At 39.6% G+C, this 17,515-nt stretch overlaps 3 protein-coding genes and 1 non-coding gene across 5 annotated transcripts; 2 read left to right on the top strand and 2 right to left on the bottom strand.

Annotated features, from left to right (window-relative positions):
* The first annotated feature begins 205 nt into the window (after positions 1-205).
* LOC121962414 (uncharacterized) lies at positions 206-5,153 on the top strand. Its single transcript, XM_088073173.1, has 4 exons — positions 206-1,952; positions 3,020-3,184; positions 3,429-3,592; positions 3,681-5,153. The coding sequence occupies exons 1-4, from the start codon at positions 1,912-1,914 to the stop codon at positions 4,607-4,609; spliced, it is 1,299 nt and encodes a 432-aa protein (XP_087929299.1). The 5' UTR covers positions 206-1,911; the 3' UTR covers positions 4,610-5,153.
* Positions 5,137-12,128, bottom strand: larp7 (La ribonucleoprotein 7, transcriptional regulator). 2 transcript variants are annotated; one of them, XM_042512775.2, is made up of 13 exons: positions 11,987-12,128; positions 10,957-11,171; positions 10,164-10,264; positions 9,952-10,035; positions 9,590-9,754; positions 9,398-9,500; positions 8,950-9,255; positions 8,689-8,842; positions 8,422-8,564; positions 7,718-7,830; positions 6,676-6,835; positions 6,315-6,406; positions 5,137-5,581 (listed from the first exon to the last, which is right to left on the bottom strand). In XM_042512775.2, the coding sequence occupies exons 2-13, from the start codon at positions 11,156-11,158 to the stop codon at positions 5,504-5,506; spliced, it is 1,701 nt and encodes a 566-aa protein (XP_042368709.1). In that variant the 5' UTR covers positions 11,159-11,171; positions 11,987-12,128; the 3' UTR covers positions 5,137-5,503. The 2 variants fall into 2 exon arrangements, with proteins under 2 accessions (XP_042368709.1, XP_087929298.1); XM_088073172.1 differs by having other exon boundaries at positions 10,957-11,186; positions 11,994-12,088.
* A 738-nt stretch (positions 12,129-12,866) lies between these two features.
* Positions 12,867-12,940, top strand: trnai-aau (transfer RNA isoleucine (anticodon AAU)). The gene has a single exon. It is a non-coding gene; the product is annotated as a tRNA-Ile (tRNA).
* Positions 12,941-13,195: 255 nt separating this feature from the next.
* LOC121962245 (NACHT, LRR and PYD domains-containing protein 3-like) lies at positions 13,196-17,433 on the bottom strand. Its single transcript, XM_042512471.2, has 6 exons — positions 16,941-17,433; positions 15,122-16,844; positions 14,706-14,789; positions 14,466-14,549; positions 14,128-14,205; positions 13,196-14,040 (listed from the first exon to the last, which is right to left on the bottom strand). The coding sequence occupies exons 1-6, from the start codon at positions 17,248-17,250 to the stop codon at positions 13,722-13,724; spliced, it is 2,598 nt and encodes an 865-aa protein (XP_042368405.2). The 5' UTR covers positions 17,251-17,433; the 3' UTR covers positions 13,196-13,721.
* Between the last annotated feature and the right edge of the window lie 82 nt (positions 17,434-17,515).

The raw sequence follows: 17,515 nt of genomic DNA, 5'->3' as shown, positions 1-17,515 counted from the left end.
AGTGTTAGAGGCAACTTCACATAAGCAATCCTAAAGCACACTAGAAACAGTAGCAGAAAGACACTGGAGTGATTGTTTTGCTTCATAATCTCAAGGTTTTGTATGCAAAATCTTTACATAAAATGCGTCAGATAACCAGTACAAAATAAGGGAGATTTGGACATGCACACAGGTGATTGTAATAATCTGCCGGATTTGGCCTCTTTGGGGGAAAAGAAGGCTTGAATGGCATCTGCTGCTCTCCTGCTGGGGCGGAACAACATTCCCCTCTCTGATTCTTACTGGTTGATTCTCTGACTTCATGTGATTCCTATCTTGAGGTCAAATCAACCAGAATAACTGAAAACACCTGTGTAGGTGTGCAAGACCTTTACTATAGACAACATGACCATTACTATTATTTCAATCTGACTGAGTAAACTGTCTAAATGTATCCCAATTACTAATGTGCATTTGACTCACAGGTTCTTTGAAGACCTATAAATCAAAGAGCTATTTTAACAGTTCATTGAAATTATTTGATAATTCATTTACAGGGCTGATATATCAGAATTTCTTCTGTAACTGAAAATCTATGGAAGCTGCAGTTATGTCAAGGTCTAAATGATGCTTCTGAGAGTTCTCCACCATACAGCATTAATACAGCTGTATAAAATATGTCTAGCATTAGGACTAAGAATTGCCGAATAGTACAGAATATTAACACAAATACTGTAATGTCAGTCTAAAAATATCAATAACTTCACAGGCTGACCATCTTCACATTCCTCATTGCAAAACCACACATGGCCAGTATTTATTCAGATATTACGGCGCATGGTAGTCTACACATTATCAAGGATTTTGCTGTCTTTTTAAGGAATGTCTTTTTTTTCTTTTCTTTAAGTATTTTTTCTTTTTGTTTCATTCCTTCCCTGTTTTGATTTGTTTTTGAAACTTTCCTTGTATTTATATGTATTTTGCCAAATGTTTTTAATATTGTAAAGAGGTCAAGTGTATATGGTTTCTTTAAGCTGTTGTAGAGCCAATGTGCAAATTTAAGAAGTATATTTATACAGCTTTGGTTGTAATGCATAAAAAAATGGCTCATCTCATTCTCACTCAACTAGCTATATTCTAATGTTACTCCAGATATATGTTGTCTTGCTCTTTATTCCAAACGTCATAATTTCTGTCAATGTAGGTGCCCAGAAAGACTCCTAAGTAACAGTGTGAACCCTATGGTATCTATGTGTTATTAAAGCTTTGGGCGCCATCTAGCGGACAAACTCAGAACTGCCCTTAATGTTGTAGATTCCATAATCCATAATTTAACATTTTTGTGTGGCAAAAATCCTGCTGACTACATCCGTGTGCAAAATCGGTGATTCTTTTTTGTGCACGTGCGTTTCTATCCACTTTCTCCTTTTTTTTTTTTTTTTTTGGACATGCTACAAATTAACAGATGGAGTCCTGCGTTCAAGTCACGTTGCAAAAAAAATGCACGACCCGACTGCACTTTGTATATTCAGCATATTAAAACATGAAAAAATGCTGTAAAAAGCAACATAATCTCACATGTTGATGGAGTGCTTTGTGTCATTTTAAAAAGTGGTTCCTCCACTTTATGTAAGATTACTACAGATGGTTTGAAATCCTCTTCACGCGCCAAAAAGCGCATCATCACTCGTAGCGTCCTCGCCTTGACAACGGGCCCGCATCACGGAGTAATCCACTGGTGTTTATTTTTAGAAGCTCTCGGTCGCTGCGTGCTACTCTCGTTCAACACACACCCCGTGTCCCTCCGGTCAATAATTCATATGCGTTAGGCCTCCAGCACTCAGTCACAGAGCAGGCTGCAACTACTCCGAGCCACAGGACGCCAAAAAGCGCACCGGGGGCAGCGCCTCACGAGCGACGCACCCCAAAACCATGAGGCAGCAAAACGACACTCAGCAAGCCACATCTATGAGGTGAGGTCATCTATTTATAATGCTTTATTTATAGAAAGATAGCAGTTTTCCTTGGGGTATCTTGAAGAAAATTAGCTCGTGACCTGCTTGTTTTTGGGGTTGTTGTTTTTTTTTATTTTACCTGGTTTTGAATAGAATTATGTGAACTACAGTTGCAGGATATATTTCTTGGGGTTTTCTGCTAAAAATGTGTGATCACCTTTATTCCTGCAGGGCTTTTATGCTGATTCTAGAGGGTGTACAACTCTTGTCTTACTTATTATTATATAGGCTCAAAATAAATGCTATTTGATTGTTTTTGTTGAAAGGTGCTGCTTAAAAGAAAGCACATGCAATGTCAAACATGTTATTTTATCCCTGGGAAGACTATTAAACAATGGGTACCAGGGCACAGATATATTTTTATGTTTTTGTGTTGCATCTCTTTGTGCCTTTAGAGGTCTAGATGTCTCTCTGGGGTGATTTTGTTTTTTGGTTGTTTTGCACATTTTCCTCGTTTTTACATCTCTTTGCAGTTCAGTTGCATGTTTTTGTTGTCTTTTTGTGTCTCTGTGACAATTTTGAGCATCTCAGTTCTCCACAAATCCCTTTTTTTAATCATTCCGTGCCCTCTCCCTAAATTGGGTTGTTTTTGCAGCTTTATGAATGCAGCGCAGGCAGAACACGTCACGATTTCCTTTTTTTCCTCAGCCGCAGTTTTAAGAGTTTGAATCTCAAGGTGGACAACTGATCTGTTGATCCAGTCAGAGCTGATCGGATAAATGGACGAGAGAAGCAGCTGTAGCAGAAACCATTGAAAAGTAACTTTTAGCCTGATCACAATCAATGGTTAGGTTACACTTAAGCTGTGTTTGGCATTCTGCTGCCTTGTCTGTGCCCAGAGTATGCTCTGGGCTGCGAGAGGGTTGTGCAGTCAATAACCAAATGGTATATATATTCCAAAATTGCTCCAATTAACAGTACAGTTGGTTTTTTTTATTCTTCTTCATGCCTTGTATTTCTTTTGTAGATTAGCTCACAATTACCTCCTAGATGAAAGAGTTAAATAAACTTGCCTTGACATCCAGGAAGCAGCCCGGCCATCAGAGAGCGCAGACACGGTCCTCCATGACCACGGAGTACCAGGAGAGGTTCCTTCCTCCACGCTGCCATGTGCCTGTGGTCACAAGTTCAACACGTAAAGACCCTCACCATGCACTGAAAGGCACAAGTGCCAATATGACCACTCTAAGGTAAGATCTGAAGACATGTAAAGTCGCTCCACTTCTGGGGACTAATGGTCAGTGAGGCACAATGTTTGCACCTGGGTGCTACATGTCTAGGCTGCCCCAGGTGAGGTGGTGGAAGTCATTTTGCATATTATTTACAGTGTACACGTCAGATTTGAGGGGCTAGAAGTGTTTTTTAAATCACACCTGGAAAAAACATTTCTGGAGCAAAAATTGGCAAATCTCACATCATTACCATGTGTTTCAGATCATCCCATGTGACCCACAAATGGATAAAACATCCACCAAAGGCCCCACAGCCATCTTTGCCACCCAGTGGCCAACAGAGATGCAGCAGCACGCCACAAAATCCTTATCGCTCTGCAGTGAACCAGATGGCATCCAAGGTGGACTACACATCAGTGTACAAAAGTAAGCAATTTGACCAACCATAGTCTTACAACGCATTAGTGTAAAACAACAAATATACACATCCACACTTGCTGTTTCTTATTTTCAGATGATTTCCGAGCATGGAAAGCAAACAAGCTTCAGCCATTTAAGCTGTCCGACAGCTTGAAAGTCAAACAAGGATTACATGTTACAGACTGTGCTTCCAAAGAAAGTGGCTTGCAGAAAAAATCTGTTCAAGTCGAAACCAATTCCACACCAGTCCCACAGACACAAATTCTACATCCTTTTGAAAGCGTCACCAGCTACAGATTGGATTATGTCAGCTATCCAGCGCAGCCTAGGAGACGCACAGAGAAGCCCGTCTACCAAACCAAAGGTCTACTTTCAGAGCCCGCCGTGTCCGTGAGGCCAAAGGATGTTTGGGACAAAAACCAAGAACATTTTGACCCAGCCAATGAACGTTTTCAGCAAATCAAGACCTGGTCCCTTGAAACTAAGTTCCACAGCCAAGGCAAAGCCAAAGAAGCCAGTCCATCTGCAGATCAGGACTACCTCTCCACAACTCATGCGGACTACACGGCACACAAGTGCGAGCGCACCAAACCAATCTTGCCATCTGTGAAACCAAGAGGGAAAAACAAGGAGCCCTTTCAAGCGACGACCACCATGATGGAGGATTACAAAGTTTGGAACACACCGCGACGTCTCCCCATTGTCTGTAAACAACAGTTGGACTGGCCCAAGAAAACCATCTTTTCAGCTAAGCCTGCCGAGAGCTGCACAACCAACCCAAAGCCTTTAAGCCTGCAGTCTGCAGTCTGTGATTCCAGTTGTAACACCACCAAGACACCTCAACGTCCTGTGGAGCACGAAGCGTTTTCTGGCTTGGAATGCATCTCCAATGGGACAGAAGAATCCAGGATGTACTGGACCACCTCTGTGGACAGAGGGGTGACTTGGACTGACGTCGGCATTCGTGAGGAGCCCCCTCAGGGCCACCAAATCATCAGCTGCATGGTTTCTAGCAGAAGCTAAGGTTTCCTAGAAAGCAGGCTGATGATGAGATGTCGGGCTGCCACACATTACCTCAGGTAGTTTCAAACTTCACACCAATAAAAGCCATAAATGGTACTGAGATTATGTAACGGCAGCTATTTTTATACCATTAAGCATCTCACTGATACTCCGCAGCACAACTCATTTTCAGTGTTATGTAAGCTACTTAACTGAAGAGAATTCAGATTGCATTTGGGAAACAAGTTTTTATAAGTTAGACAGCTAAATGTGGCCTATCATAACAATTAATGAGCAGCGTATAAATTAACACTTTTGCAACTGAAACATCTCCTAGCCAGTGACTTTGCAAAAGATTCAAAACCATAATTTGGACCAAATATTTGATTTTTCATCTGGGATGAATGCTCCCTTTAAAGTACAATAATTCATTGTAATAGCAGGGTTGAGTACATGATGGTTGGTATCCATTATTCCTGTTATGGAAAGCATTTTTTACTCTCATACAGACTTAATAAGAAGCACAACTGATTAAAAAAACAAAACAATTTAATAATCAAATAATGACATTTTATTAAAAAACAAAACGGCAAATATCCTCAAAAGGAAATGTCATGACTTGTCCATGTCTTAACTGGGAGAACTTCTATATCAATGATATTTACATCATATACAGAATCTCTCTATGAAAAAAAGGGGTTTCAATTTAAAAAAAAATGTTGCATAACCGTCTATGTGCACAGCAGCATTCTCTCGGGCACTTCAGTGCAAACAAAAAATATTAACTTGTTTAGACTTCTTCATGTTCTCATACAGTTCTCTTCCAGCTAAGATCGATTAACCTCTTCAAATCACATCATGTCAAGTCGACATAGTTAAACATGTAAGGTTGTCAAAAACTAGTTTCGGCAGCTGTCAGTCGTCTTGGAAACGGATGTGCTTGTGAGCCTCCTTTGCGCGGGCGAGGATGATTTTCTCGGCTTTGGATATGAGCTGAAGTGTGACAGGGAAATAAGAAATTAGATGTGATTGCAAATAAATAAAGGGGAAGCACCAGAGTCCTGCACGGGTGATTCGCGGGTTGTATTTTGTGTTCACTTTAATTTAAACTTTTTTTCCAGGTACAGTTCTGGAAACACAGAGCTTGTAAGCCTGATTGTGAGTGATGGATGATAGATTTATCAAAATAAAATGAAATGCAATGTTTTAACGATGTAATCCTCTAAATGCTGGCTTTGTGTGTTGGCACTAACTGGTTATGAAAACCACTTAAATAGAGTGCAGGCACATTAACTGTGAAACTGTGCTGCTTAAAATGATAAGAATGAGCAAAAAATATTCAATTAAATTGTGTTCCTTGAATAACACCGCATGGTCAATGTAGAATGTACAGTTTCGGGTCAGGCTGCAAAACTTCGTGGTCACATGTGCGGGTGGTACTGCATGTCACAGTTCCTGTACAGGCATTCTGAACATACAAACATATTACTACATGAAACAGTGTATATGAAATATGCATTACCATATCTGGCAAAACAATGTCACAGCTTAAGATTACACATCCTAAATACATTATCTGGATTTCTCATATTTTTGCTAAGAACTAATACAGCTTACTGTAAACATCTTGTTGATACACGGAATTGAATATTCGATCAATAATATATCACTGTGCACAGTAGCATGGATATATTTTTCTGTTTAAAAATGTAAAGGGGGATCTCACCTTCTCTGTACCGCGTTTCTTTTCCCTTGGACGATTCAGCTTGACTTGGCGGTCCACTAGGATCTTCTGCCAGTACCTTTGTTCATTGTCACCTTTAAAAGGCATTGAATGGATTTTTATTATGTTAACGTCATTACTCATGACTCAAAATCCAATCAACAATTCTTAAGAAACCCTCTAAAAAACAGAGAACTTGAGATGACCTGATGGGCGCTGTCCCAATGAATAATTTCTGCATTCATCAATTATAAAAACATGCTCAGTCATCCACAAGCTGTCCTCAACTCGGGGGGGGATTAGAGGTGCTCACATTCTATCCACAAATATTTCTACCCTGAACTAAGGAAATAAAAAGTCATACCTGAGAGAATCTCAAGCTTCCAGCTGTGCTCTTTCTGTAGCTCTTCTCTGGCGTCGCTCACGGCTTGAGCTTCCTCGGGGGTGTGAAAGCGGATGTGACCCTCAGAGTCTCCCTCCAAGGTGTCGATGTATGCCACAGGGGATATTTTGCACAGAGCATCCTACACAAAATAACCCACAGACAAGCACAAATAAAGTTAATGTTGATAAAAACTTGCAGATCTGTGTGTGATGACATTGAACAGTTACAACTGCTTCACTTGGTGTCTACCGGTATCAGACACTGATCTAGCGGAGGTCTTAAAAAACTTGAAATGTAACCAATTTTAAGACTGATTTTTGTACAAATGGCCATTACAGGTAAGGTAAGTATGATGGTAGGTAGTATATATGTGGTCCCACGCAGAGCTAGGTTTTATGTAGGAATAAGGTTATTAGAGCAAGTTGCATTAATCTGCATTTTGCCAACAGATCAGAGTAAGTGTAAAGTAAAGACAGTTCAAGGTTCAGTGGTAAATGTAAAGATTTGCAACATCAGAAATGTGGATGTCCATGCAGAAGAACTCCACTCACTTCGACAAAAATAAATTTAAAGATGATGAGCTTAGATAAAATGTAGAAATAAAAAAAAAAAACTCATTGATTTCAAAATTTTATGGATAAATGGATTTAAGGCATTTTAAGACTTTTTAATGACATGCAGAAAGCCTTTGGTAATGGGAAATCTTTGTTTTGTTTTGTTTTGTTTTGTTTTGTTTTGTTTTGTTTTGTTTACCATGAATTAGGATCAGTCTCACACAGTAAAGTTTGGGGCTAAATTTGTTGGTGATCAAAACGTTCTTGAATATCAAAAGGTTCAATTTTTAACAATCAATTATCTGTAACAAACTGTCCAAGTGCTGCTTTTACATCCAAACAATAGATAGACCAGCCTCCATATAAGAGTCAGATAGTTTTCTGTATTTGTAGAATCTGATAACCAAATACAGATGATATGATTTTTGCCAGTAAGGCTGACAAGAGAGCACTGAGTTATACTGTACTTTGATGAACTTCCTCCCTGGTAGCGGCTTGTTGTCTGTAATCTTCATGATAACACCACTGGTAAACTGAGGACCTTGGTTCATCGCTTTCTCACTTCTGTTACTCTTCTCAACTAGAAGGAGAAACACATAAAGCAACAGTATAGCATAAAATAGATCAGAACCAGTGATGTTAACACACAGCTTACTGTCTTCATGTCATCGTCACTGATAAAACTGAAGGTAAATGCAACAGTTCTGAAATGTACCAGAAAACATGTAACTGACAATTTAAAAAGCAAAAAAAATAAATAAAAAAGAGAGAGGAAAATTATCTTAAGAAAGAGCATTTTTTAAAATATATTATTGTAAGAATGACATATTTAGTTTTTTAATTTATGTTTTCCTTTTGATGGATTGTATTTTTCAAGTCGTTTTCTTGTCACCTTTTACTAATTTGTTTTTGTTTTTTTTCAATGTTCACCACGTGTCTTGCCAAGTTGCTCATTACCTTTTTTCCTTTGTTTTCAAATAAAATCAAACTAATTTTCTCAGGTCTTATATGTTTAAATCCTTGTGAGAGGTGTCTGAAGGCAGCATCACAAATATGACGTTGATCCAAGCTCTCCAAGGGTTGAGCACCACTTGTGTTTTACCCGTTTTTGACAGTCTGCAGTTTGTCCATTTGAACATGAATCCATGGAATTGGTGGAGAGCAAACTCACCGTTCCCATCTGGAGGATGACTGTCTGTCTCCATCAGACTCTTGTGCTCTTTGTGATCAATCTTATTCATGCATTTCTTCAGTGACGTCATGCTGCGCTTCTGCAAGGTTAGATACTCATCCTTTAACTCCAGCCACTCTTTCCTGAATGTGCACAAAAGAGGAACAAAGACATTCATCAGTGTGTTATATTCGTTTGAATTCTGAAAGGATTTTCACCTCTAACTGAATTCCCTGTCCATGAAGAAAAAGGGATGTGCTATCTTACTTTGATAGAACCCGGAGTGGGATGACTTCTTCCCCGATTTTCAGTTTCTCCTTGTGTTTCTTTTTTCTCTTCCTCTTTGCTTTAACTGTTGAATCATCTCTGTTTTCTTTCCCTTCCTCAACACCTCTCTCTGTGTCACTTTTAGTGGGCGGTTCTAAAAGGGAAATAACACAGCAAACACAACAACTGGCTCGTGCTTTCATTGATGTAAAAACTGTTTTAAAAGACAAAGTGTAGAGAGGGGAAGACTTGATCACTTACTAGTCTTTGTTACATCCTTTTCCTTCTCTCCAGCTTCACTTTCACTCATCTTCCTCATTTTAGATGGTACTTCACTTTCAGATCCCTCTGCCGTCTGCGACCGTCGCCTTTTTTTCTCAGATAGTTTGCCCAGTGTCTTCTGAGTGCCAGCGACGTCCAATTCATCTCCCCCCACCGAGCGCTTCCTCTTTAGCTCTGACGGCTCTGCTTCCATCACCTGTTCTGTGGCCTCTTCAGCGGGAGTTTGTACTGTGGCGCCTTCTTTCTTTTTCTTCTTTTTTCGCTTTTTCTTCTCCTCCTCTTCCCCTGTAGCACATGAATGACATGAAACAGCCTTTTTTTCTTGATATTATGCCAGGATCAGATTTGTCATGAGTCTGGGATTTCAGGTTTTTAGGCAGTAGAGAGAAGCAGTGATGTAAAAGAAATGCATTTAAATGAATTGTACCTGATGGTGGATTGTCGACAGGCAGAGGGAGGGGCTTCCTATTTTTCGTCTTGGGAAAAATCCCCGGCTTCCTGGGAGCATCTTCAGGAGGATTATTGAGCACCTGTCTCAAAGATCAACATTTTCCATTAATATTTTTCTTGAAAAAAACCCCACTATATTATGATATTTCAGAAAATAATCAGTCATCACCTCGATGGCTTTCTGTGCTTCTTCCACTGTCTCAAACTCAATAAAGGCAAAACCCTTGGAGTCGCCAGTGGATTTATATCTGGGGATGCTGACATAAACCACATTCCCACATTTACTGAACACTCTCTCTATCCAGCCGTGTGTAACATCCTTGGGCAAAAGTTCCTGGTAAAAAATAAATAAATAAAAAAATTTAAAAAATGTTATTATATGATACAAGAGTTTTACTCATATTATGTAACCAGCTGCAAACTAATCAGAGGAAACATCATTCTTTATAGACTCAAAGTATATGAACATATAAATGTCATCCAAACATTTCTGTCAAAATTAAATTAAACTGAAAGCATAAAACTCTTTACCACATAGACTGTGCGGCTATCAACATCCTCTGGGACTTCTCCAATTGGAAACTGACGCCTTACTTTATTTCCCTCGAGGTTAACCTGAAACAAAATTGAAATAGATTTTTGTTCACCATTCAGTTGAAATTATTTTGGATTCATTTACAACCTCTCAAATATTTTTTTTGAATAAATCATAAAAAAGACTGAAAAGTGTCACTTCACAGTACCTCAACTACAGATGAATTTTTCAGCGCTCTTGCAATAAGCTTGGTGTCACATGTCAGCTTCTTCATTCGATTGAAGCTTGCCAACACAGATATATCAACATCTAAAAAGCACATATAGTACATTATTTAAGACAAAATCTAATGGCTTCATGTCAAAACTTACAAAAAAGGTTCAGTGTGTAGAATTTGGGGGAATATACTGTCAGAAATGGAATATCACAAGCATATTTTCTTTCATGTAATCACCTAAAAATTTTGATTGTTGTGTTTTTGTTTATTTTAACTGTACAATGAGCCGTCTACTTGGGGAGGGGGTCCTTCCCCAGAATGGACAAACCAAATATTAGCTCAAGATATTCTTCTCCATTCACATTTACAACTTTGCCAACCTAGTTGATAGCTGGAAGAAATCAAGCCAATTTGCTCAGAGTTCAAAGGGATTATAGAGAAAAAAAGTAAGTGCACATTAGCATGTTGTGGTGGGAACTGCCTGTCTCTGACAAGCCAACAACGTCAGAGAAATACATATTTTTAACGTGAAGCTGCTTTATTCAGTGTTCAAATAGCCTGCTCTGTTTTCTTCTGGAGAGAAGACCTCTGCGGATAATTCAGCTCCAGGTAAAGTCCCTCTGGACATTGAAGGAATACTAACCAGTTGCAGTTTCATTTGGTTGCAATCTGCAATCCTCACTGCTGTATGCCACTAAATCCCCCTAAATCTTACAAACTGGACCTTAAATGATGTGATGGCTGATATGAATGTAGTGTTTTATTGATATTAAGGGCCTCTCACATCCATCATCTGATTCATCAATGAGTTTTTTCAAAAAGCGGTCCTTGTGAAGGTTGACATCTCCGAACCAGAACTCCACTTGCTTCTTCACATCACCGAGCAGCTGCTTGACACGGGACCGCTTCTTTTTTTCTGTGTCTTTGTTCTTACTGGTGGGCTGTGCTGTATCAGCATCACTGGCTCCCCTCTCTGTGTCAATCATCCTGTGGTTGAGACTGCAACACAGGTCAATAACATGCACGGTTAGATAAGAGAAGATAAGATAAGATAAGATAGCCATACATTGTTGATCCACACACCGGGGAAATTCACTTGTTACAGCTGCTCAGTGCAACATTAAAAATAGAATAAAAAATATACACAAGAGGAGAATATTATGGACATAAAACAACTGAATTTATCAACTATAAACAGACTATACACTATACACAATATTGCACAATCTATATAAAGTATTGCAGGTTACTGATCAAGCTATATTGCACAATATACAGTATTGCACACACTTGCATCTTAAGGTAGATTTAAGTGAAGAGTGCAGATGGTTAGTGGGTGTGGATTAAAATTGGCAGACCAAAAACGACCAGTATGACATGGTTGTGAATAATGCTGGTGCCAAATAACAGACAGAAAGAGCAGAGTCAATAAGCTTCTTAGCTGTGTCCATTTACGTATATTTTAGTTAGTAAATACATATATTTTTTAGTAAATACACAGTTGTTATTAGCTCCAGAAAATTCCCGGTTATGCAGAAAACAAAAGTCAATGAACACGCCCTTTATATCAACAAATAATAATAAAATGGTCATTAAAACACAGTTAGCTTAACATTTAGCAATACTTCACTACGTTATCAGTGTAAAGTAGCTAGCTAATTGTTCGTTAGCTACATTGAGCAAGCAGTTGTTTAAGTTAGTCAGTCAATTCGCGGGTTGTCATTTTAAAAACCCTGCAGTCATGCCCACTACATTTCAAAATCAGTCAACCTCTCTTTTAACATTTGACTAGCAAACTAATTTACAGAACTCACCTAATACGAGACGAGAAAACAGTCTAGTTTTCGGCGGTACACACAAAAAAATAACAGAAAAGGAGTTAGCTTGCTAGCTAACTTCATTAGAACGGCATTACTTCGTTCGGTGAGATGTCGCAGAATAAATTCGTCATGTAAGAAACTACTTCCGGTAAAGTACTCCACAATAAAACACAAAGGGAGAGTCGTATGCATATTTTATTGACATTTGTGCACGAATACGAACAAATATAAGCAGATTTTGTATTAAAAAGTACATTTTGTAAACAACAACGGAATACACAAGGTGTAGATACATTAATATACGAAATTAAAATAAACAGAGAAAAAGATAAACGTCTTCAAGTGTCTCCAAAAATAAACATTTCAAATATACAATTTATAATAGTGTCACATGAGTGAAACATAAAAAATAGTTTCACATGTTTTGTGGTTTTATTCGGAAGACAAAAAAACACCACTCCTGAGCTCTACTCAACCTGTTTGTAGATAAATAAGTCTTTTTTCCAGACACCTATAGCCAACTTATTCATTTTACTATTTTATTTAAACATGTATATTTTCCATTGTTCTTTTCTAACGGTCAATGTTTTTTTATCAGTGTCGTTTGGACATAAACGACTATCTTTGCAGCAGAAGTCAGCGGTGCGCAGGAAAATCGTATCAGCTGAACTCTTTTCAAGTGCAAATGAAAAACGTCCAGTCAAGAAAGTTCTGGTGTCATGGGTGGCCGGAGAAGACAGTATCGCAGCTTAACAGGCGGTACATGAGTCAAACCGGGTATAGAAGCTTTTTTTCCGGATAATATAGCATTGACATGCACATAAAGGGGTTGTACTCATCAATATAATCTATTTATATGAGCCCGAGTAAACATGGCCGGTTAGCTCAGTTGGTTAGAGCGTGGTGCTAATAACGCCAAGGTCGCGGGTTCGATCCCCGTACGGGCCATCATCTCCTTTTTGGTCTTAAACCCCATTGCTAACTTTAACACCAGTTGATTCATTCCTTTATTCATACGTCCCACCATGGACACAAGAGTAGTTCACACAGCAGCAAATAGTAGTTGTGTGTGTGTAGTCTAATATATCTCTAAGGTCAGTGGCAGCTTTGGGCCTGTCATTCTGTTCATATTTGTTCTTGAATAAATTAAATAAGTTACATTCCATCATAAACACATAGGCTACATTTAACAAATTTTCCAACTCCAGGGAAAAGGCAACATTTTTTAATGATAGCACATTCAGTATTCTTCTCAATACTTATTACTCACATCTACTTACATTTTTAACACAAAAATTCATAGTTAATAAGAAAGGTTAAAAAAAAAAAAGTTTTAATTAAAAGTTTGAATTTTAAATAAGGTGCCAGAGTGCATTAAAAGAAAACATCAGAATAGAGCTTTTATCAGTTATAATTTCCCAGGTGAGGATCCACATCAAATCCTAGAAACACCTCTGATTAAGGTTATCAGACTTTGCATTTATGTCTCATGACATTTACTGTAAATGCACTATTATTTTGCATCTAGGCAAGCTCAGTTGAAGAAATGTCTTACCACTAATTTCATAGCATTTTGTCTACTCATAACGAGACACAGTTATTTAACCTTATAAAATATTTTTTTCATATTGGCTAGTCCTGCCTTAACCATGCTTTAACAGAGTTTTCTGCATCAAACAGACATTTGAGCTGTATTTTCTAGCTTACTACATAAAGTTAATTATGTCTGTCAGAGGTTCAAAATGCTCTCAAACTTTTTGAGTCTTTTGCACATGTCATCTTCTGTGCAGCACTCAAGCCTGTGCTTGATGAGCCGTGATAGTTGCTTGTAGAAAGTCTTTGCCCACTGGGATTCCAAACAGTGCACTGATATGTTGCACACTTTGTGCAGTACCATCACTAACTTCTCGTTGCTGCTGACCTCACATCTTTTGAAGACCCACTCCCCCCACGCTTCCCACATCTTGTCATCTGTAAAGCTCACAGTTACACTTTCTTGGGCGCAAAAGGAGTCTGGATCTGCGTCGGCCACGTCATTCCATATGGCTCTGTAGAAAAAGGGAATCAACAAAAGCTTTGGAAAACCCCAACTGGAGAAATATGGATTAGAATTATTTTTTAAAAGTCACACTCACACAACTCTTTTCAGAGGGTTTGGGGTCAAATCACTCAGCGACAACAGACCTCTGGAGCTCACTCGGTTTCCCTCCATCCTGTGAAAGCACATGAGAGTAATGTCCTGAACATTGTTTTAAATGTTTTTAAATTATTATCTACTAGTTCTCTAGCTTATTTTAGTTTCGGTTACTGGAGAAAGAAACATTAGAAAACCTCTAAAGAACCATACAGGGTCTTAAAAAAATCTTTGTATGCCACCCACACCAAAGAGCTGCTCCGTAACCCACATTTTCCTTTTAATCTCCCCAAATATATGACACGCCATATTGTGATATCTGTTACATGAGTATCATACCATAATTCTTCAAGCGTTTTTTTCACCCGTATGGCTCTAGAAAGAGCCAGAAGTTCATCATCTCCAATGTCACACCAGCCAAGTCTAAAATGGGAAGTGAGAAATAGTCTGGGTGTTTCTTAACACTCTCACACAAAGAATGATCACACCCTGTATATCTGCATAATGCTTGTAATCATTTTGATAGAAACATTTTTTCTCATCATTAACAAAAATCTGTAAAATCACCTGACATCTTACCCTAGGTGGCTTATATTTTCCGACACTCTCAGCACATCAGCAATGACCTCAACAGTGTCCATATCAAGGTTGTTTTCTCCAAGCCTTAAAAATTAAATAGTGGAGTTAGTGCATAAACCACATTGTGGATTTCTCAACTTAATGGTGTTGACAGTTTACTTTTTGTTGTATGCAGCGCTATATGCTACCTTATTGGCAACTCTTGACCTCACTGACCTCAACAACTCAGACAGCTCAAAGAGCTGCACATGTCTCTGTTTCTATGTGAAAGAATAAGGTCAGCCACAAAAACGTGATTGAAACTAAGTTGTGGGATTCAATCTTTCTGGTTCAGGTTAAAAAATAAAATAAAGAAATATGTATTATGCATTGGTGACTCCAAAGAGTGAGAACATGCAATTTTACCTGAAACTCACCAAAGTCTGTTACACCTGAGCAGCAGGGGCTGAATATCCCTTAGTGCCTGACAGCTTACTCCTGTCCCAGTCAGATCCAGCTCTGATATTGTACCCTTTGTGCGGTTTAAGAAGTACTTGATGGCATTGTAATCCATTTGGGCAAGTGTTTCATCACTAACATTAACTCGTAGGGTCTTTGGTTGCACAGCAAGGGCCACAGAGGGGTCCTGTTGTTCAAACAGGCAGTGCAAATGGTTTAAGATATTTTTCCCATTCTCACAGAGAATTGTGAGCTCTCTGATGATCCTTTCACGACAGATGTCCACTTTGTCTTTCTGGCAACACAGCCCCACCTGCCTCGACAGAAGATTAGCATTGCGCTCAGAGAGAATTCCAGACAGAAAGCGGCTGAAAAGGTCTAAATGTCCGTTGTCAGAGCCCTCCCCTGGATTTGCAGTGTCCTGGAGTGCATCGGGTAAAGGGTGATCTGTCACTGCGCAATAAACCGCAGCAAAGAACTCTTGAACAGTGAGGTGTGCAAAGGAGTAAACCTCCTCAGTGCAGCCAGGCTCTTGTGCCACCGTCTTGTCAAGGAAGGTGCTAACAAGGCTGCATCCATCTAACGCTGCAACATCTTGGTCGCTACTGTAGAAAAGTGTTTGATGCTCCATTAGTTTTTGGAAGGCAAGTCGACCTAGCTTCAGCACAATATCAGACAGCTGATGGATACCCCCCTCACTTTGTCCTTGACGAGACATTTCGGCTCTTGCCTGAGTGTGAGAGCGAAGCAAGGCCACCAGATACTGCACATATATGTCCGTCATGGTCTTGGGGCTCTCTCCACAGAGGTCTTTGCTTTCTTTGAGGATGCAGCACACAATGTAGCAAAATGCAGGTATGTAGCACAATGTCAGCATAAGTTCATTTCCTGAAACCACTGCGAACATGCGTTCAGCAATGGCGCTGTCCTGGAAATAGCGTGAGAAAAAGTCTTGAACTTCAGCCCAGGAGAAACCAGCGATGAGCACAAAGCGGTCTATACAGCCTACAGGGATGTGGTTGATGGCCGCAGGTCGGCTTGTGAGCATGACAGAAGCGTTGGGCAGCAATTCACCTTGCATCAGACTCCCAAAGACCTCCACCACCTCTGCATCTTCATCTGGCTCAGTCACAAATGTATCTACGTCACAACTCCTGTAGTGCCTGAACTCGTCAAAGCCGTCCAGGATGATCAGCAATTTGTTATCATTCGCTAAAATGTTATCCAGTTCCTTTGCCAAGTGCCTGTTTTTACGTAAGACAAGGTCCCGGAAGTTTATAGGTTTGTTGATCAGATTCAGGTCTCTGAAGGTCATGTGGATGATGAAGTCAAATGCAAGATGGTCCCTGTTTGCCCCAAAGTCGAACAACATCTTCTGCACCAGGATGGTTTTTCCAATGCCGGCCACCCCTGACACCAGAACTTTCTTGACTGTACATTTTTCATTTGCACTTGAAAAGAGTTCAGCTGATGCGATTTTTCTATGCACCGCTGACTTCTGCTGCAAAGATAGTCGCTTTTGTCCAAATGTCAGCACCTCATGTCTTTTTACCTCCAAGCCCTGGTGTCCGTCGACCAACATGAGGTTGACATAGTGTTCGGAAAAAAGGATTTTCTCTCCATGACGCGTATTGTAGAAGAGCATGCTCTCACTCCGACGTGTGAGGACATCTTTATGCTTTTGTTTGACTTTATTGTACTCTGCAAAAGAAGATGTCATATTCAAAATATTAAAAACATAGCATAATTGACATTCAGAAAAACCTTGAACGTGTGACATCTCTGTAGTTTGCTTACCTATGGATTGAGGCAGGTCTGTGTTGCCTTTTTTGGAGTGAGTCAGTATTTCTTGCTGCCGACTGCTAATTGAGAAAAAAATCCTAGCTGCTTCCTCTCCTTTACACGTCAAGATATCTAACACCTTTCTCACTCTTGCTCGGGGCCCCATCAGACACAACACCTCCTCACGGTCATCACGAGTGAACAGTTCTTGACTTACTAAGATTTCAAGGAGGGAGTCAATCCGTCCTTCCAGTTCATCCACGAGGGAAACTCGCAGAACCCCGAGTGCCGTCAAACAAGAATTACAATCATTAGTTTCCACCATAACTAGTCTGAAACTATCTGCAACACAGAGCAGAAAGGTCCGGTTATGATCTACTGAAGGTTCCAATTTGAATCGTGGTGTCTAGACTTATGCTATAAGGCAATTTCCCCTCATTGTTTAGCGTGCATGTTCCTCTTCAACAGCTGAAAAATAGAATGTGAGCTGCTCGTAGTGAAAACAGAAAGAGGAAGTGCTTTTACTTTGATGTGTGTTGTGCGCTGTGTTGATAAAAGAGTCGTGTCGTCACAACACAGCCTTGAATGTC

Source organism: Plectropomus leopardus, chromosome 23 (genome assembly GCF_026936395.1).
Source record: "Plectropomus leopardus strain MGB_pleo_1.0 chromosome 23, ASM2693639v1, whole genome shotgun sequence".
Taxonomy (NCBI): domain Eukaryota; kingdom Metazoa; phylum Chordata; class Actinopteri; order Perciformes; family Serranidae; genus Plectropomus; species Plectropomus leopardus.
Note: the sequence above shows the minus strand (reverse complement) of the source record. Positions and strands in the feature narration are given on the sequence as shown.

Coding starts and splice junctions, on each gene's coding strand:
- LOC121962414 (XM_088073173.1), top strand. CDS start 1,912: ATGAGGCAGCAAAACGACACTCAGCAAGCCACATCTATGAG. Junction 1,953..3,019: donor CAGCAAGCCACATCTATGAG/GTGAGGTCATCT, acceptor CTTGACATCCAG/GAAGCAGCCCGGCCATCAGA. Junction 3,593..3,680: donor CTACACATCAGTGTACAAAA/GTAAGCAATTTG, acceptor TCTTATTTTCAG/ATGATTTCCGAGCATGGAAA.
- larp7 (XM_088073172.1), bottom strand. CDS start 12,073: ATGAAGTTAGCTAGCAAGCTAACTCCTTTTCTGTTATTTTTTTGTGTG. Junction 10,036..10,163: donor AAAATTCATCTGTAGTTGAG/GTACTGTGAAGT, acceptor ATTTTGTTTCAG/GTTAACCTCGAGGGAAATAA. Junction 6,407..6,675: donor GAAGCTTGAGATTCTCTCAG/GTATGACTTTTT, acceptor TGCCTTTTAAAG/GTGACAATGAACAAAGGTAC.
- LOC121962245 (XM_042512471.2), bottom strand. CDS start 17,250: ATGGTGGAAACTAATGATTGTAATTCTTGTTTGACGGCACTCGGGGTT. Junction 14,550..14,705: donor GAAAATATAAGCCACCTAGG/GTAAGATGTCAG, acceptor TTCCCATTTTAG/ACTTGGCTGGTGTGACATTG. Junction 14,041..14,127: donor AACCCTCTGAAAAGAGTTGT/GTGAGTGTGACT, acceptor CTTTTTCTACAG/AGCCATATGGAATGACGTGG.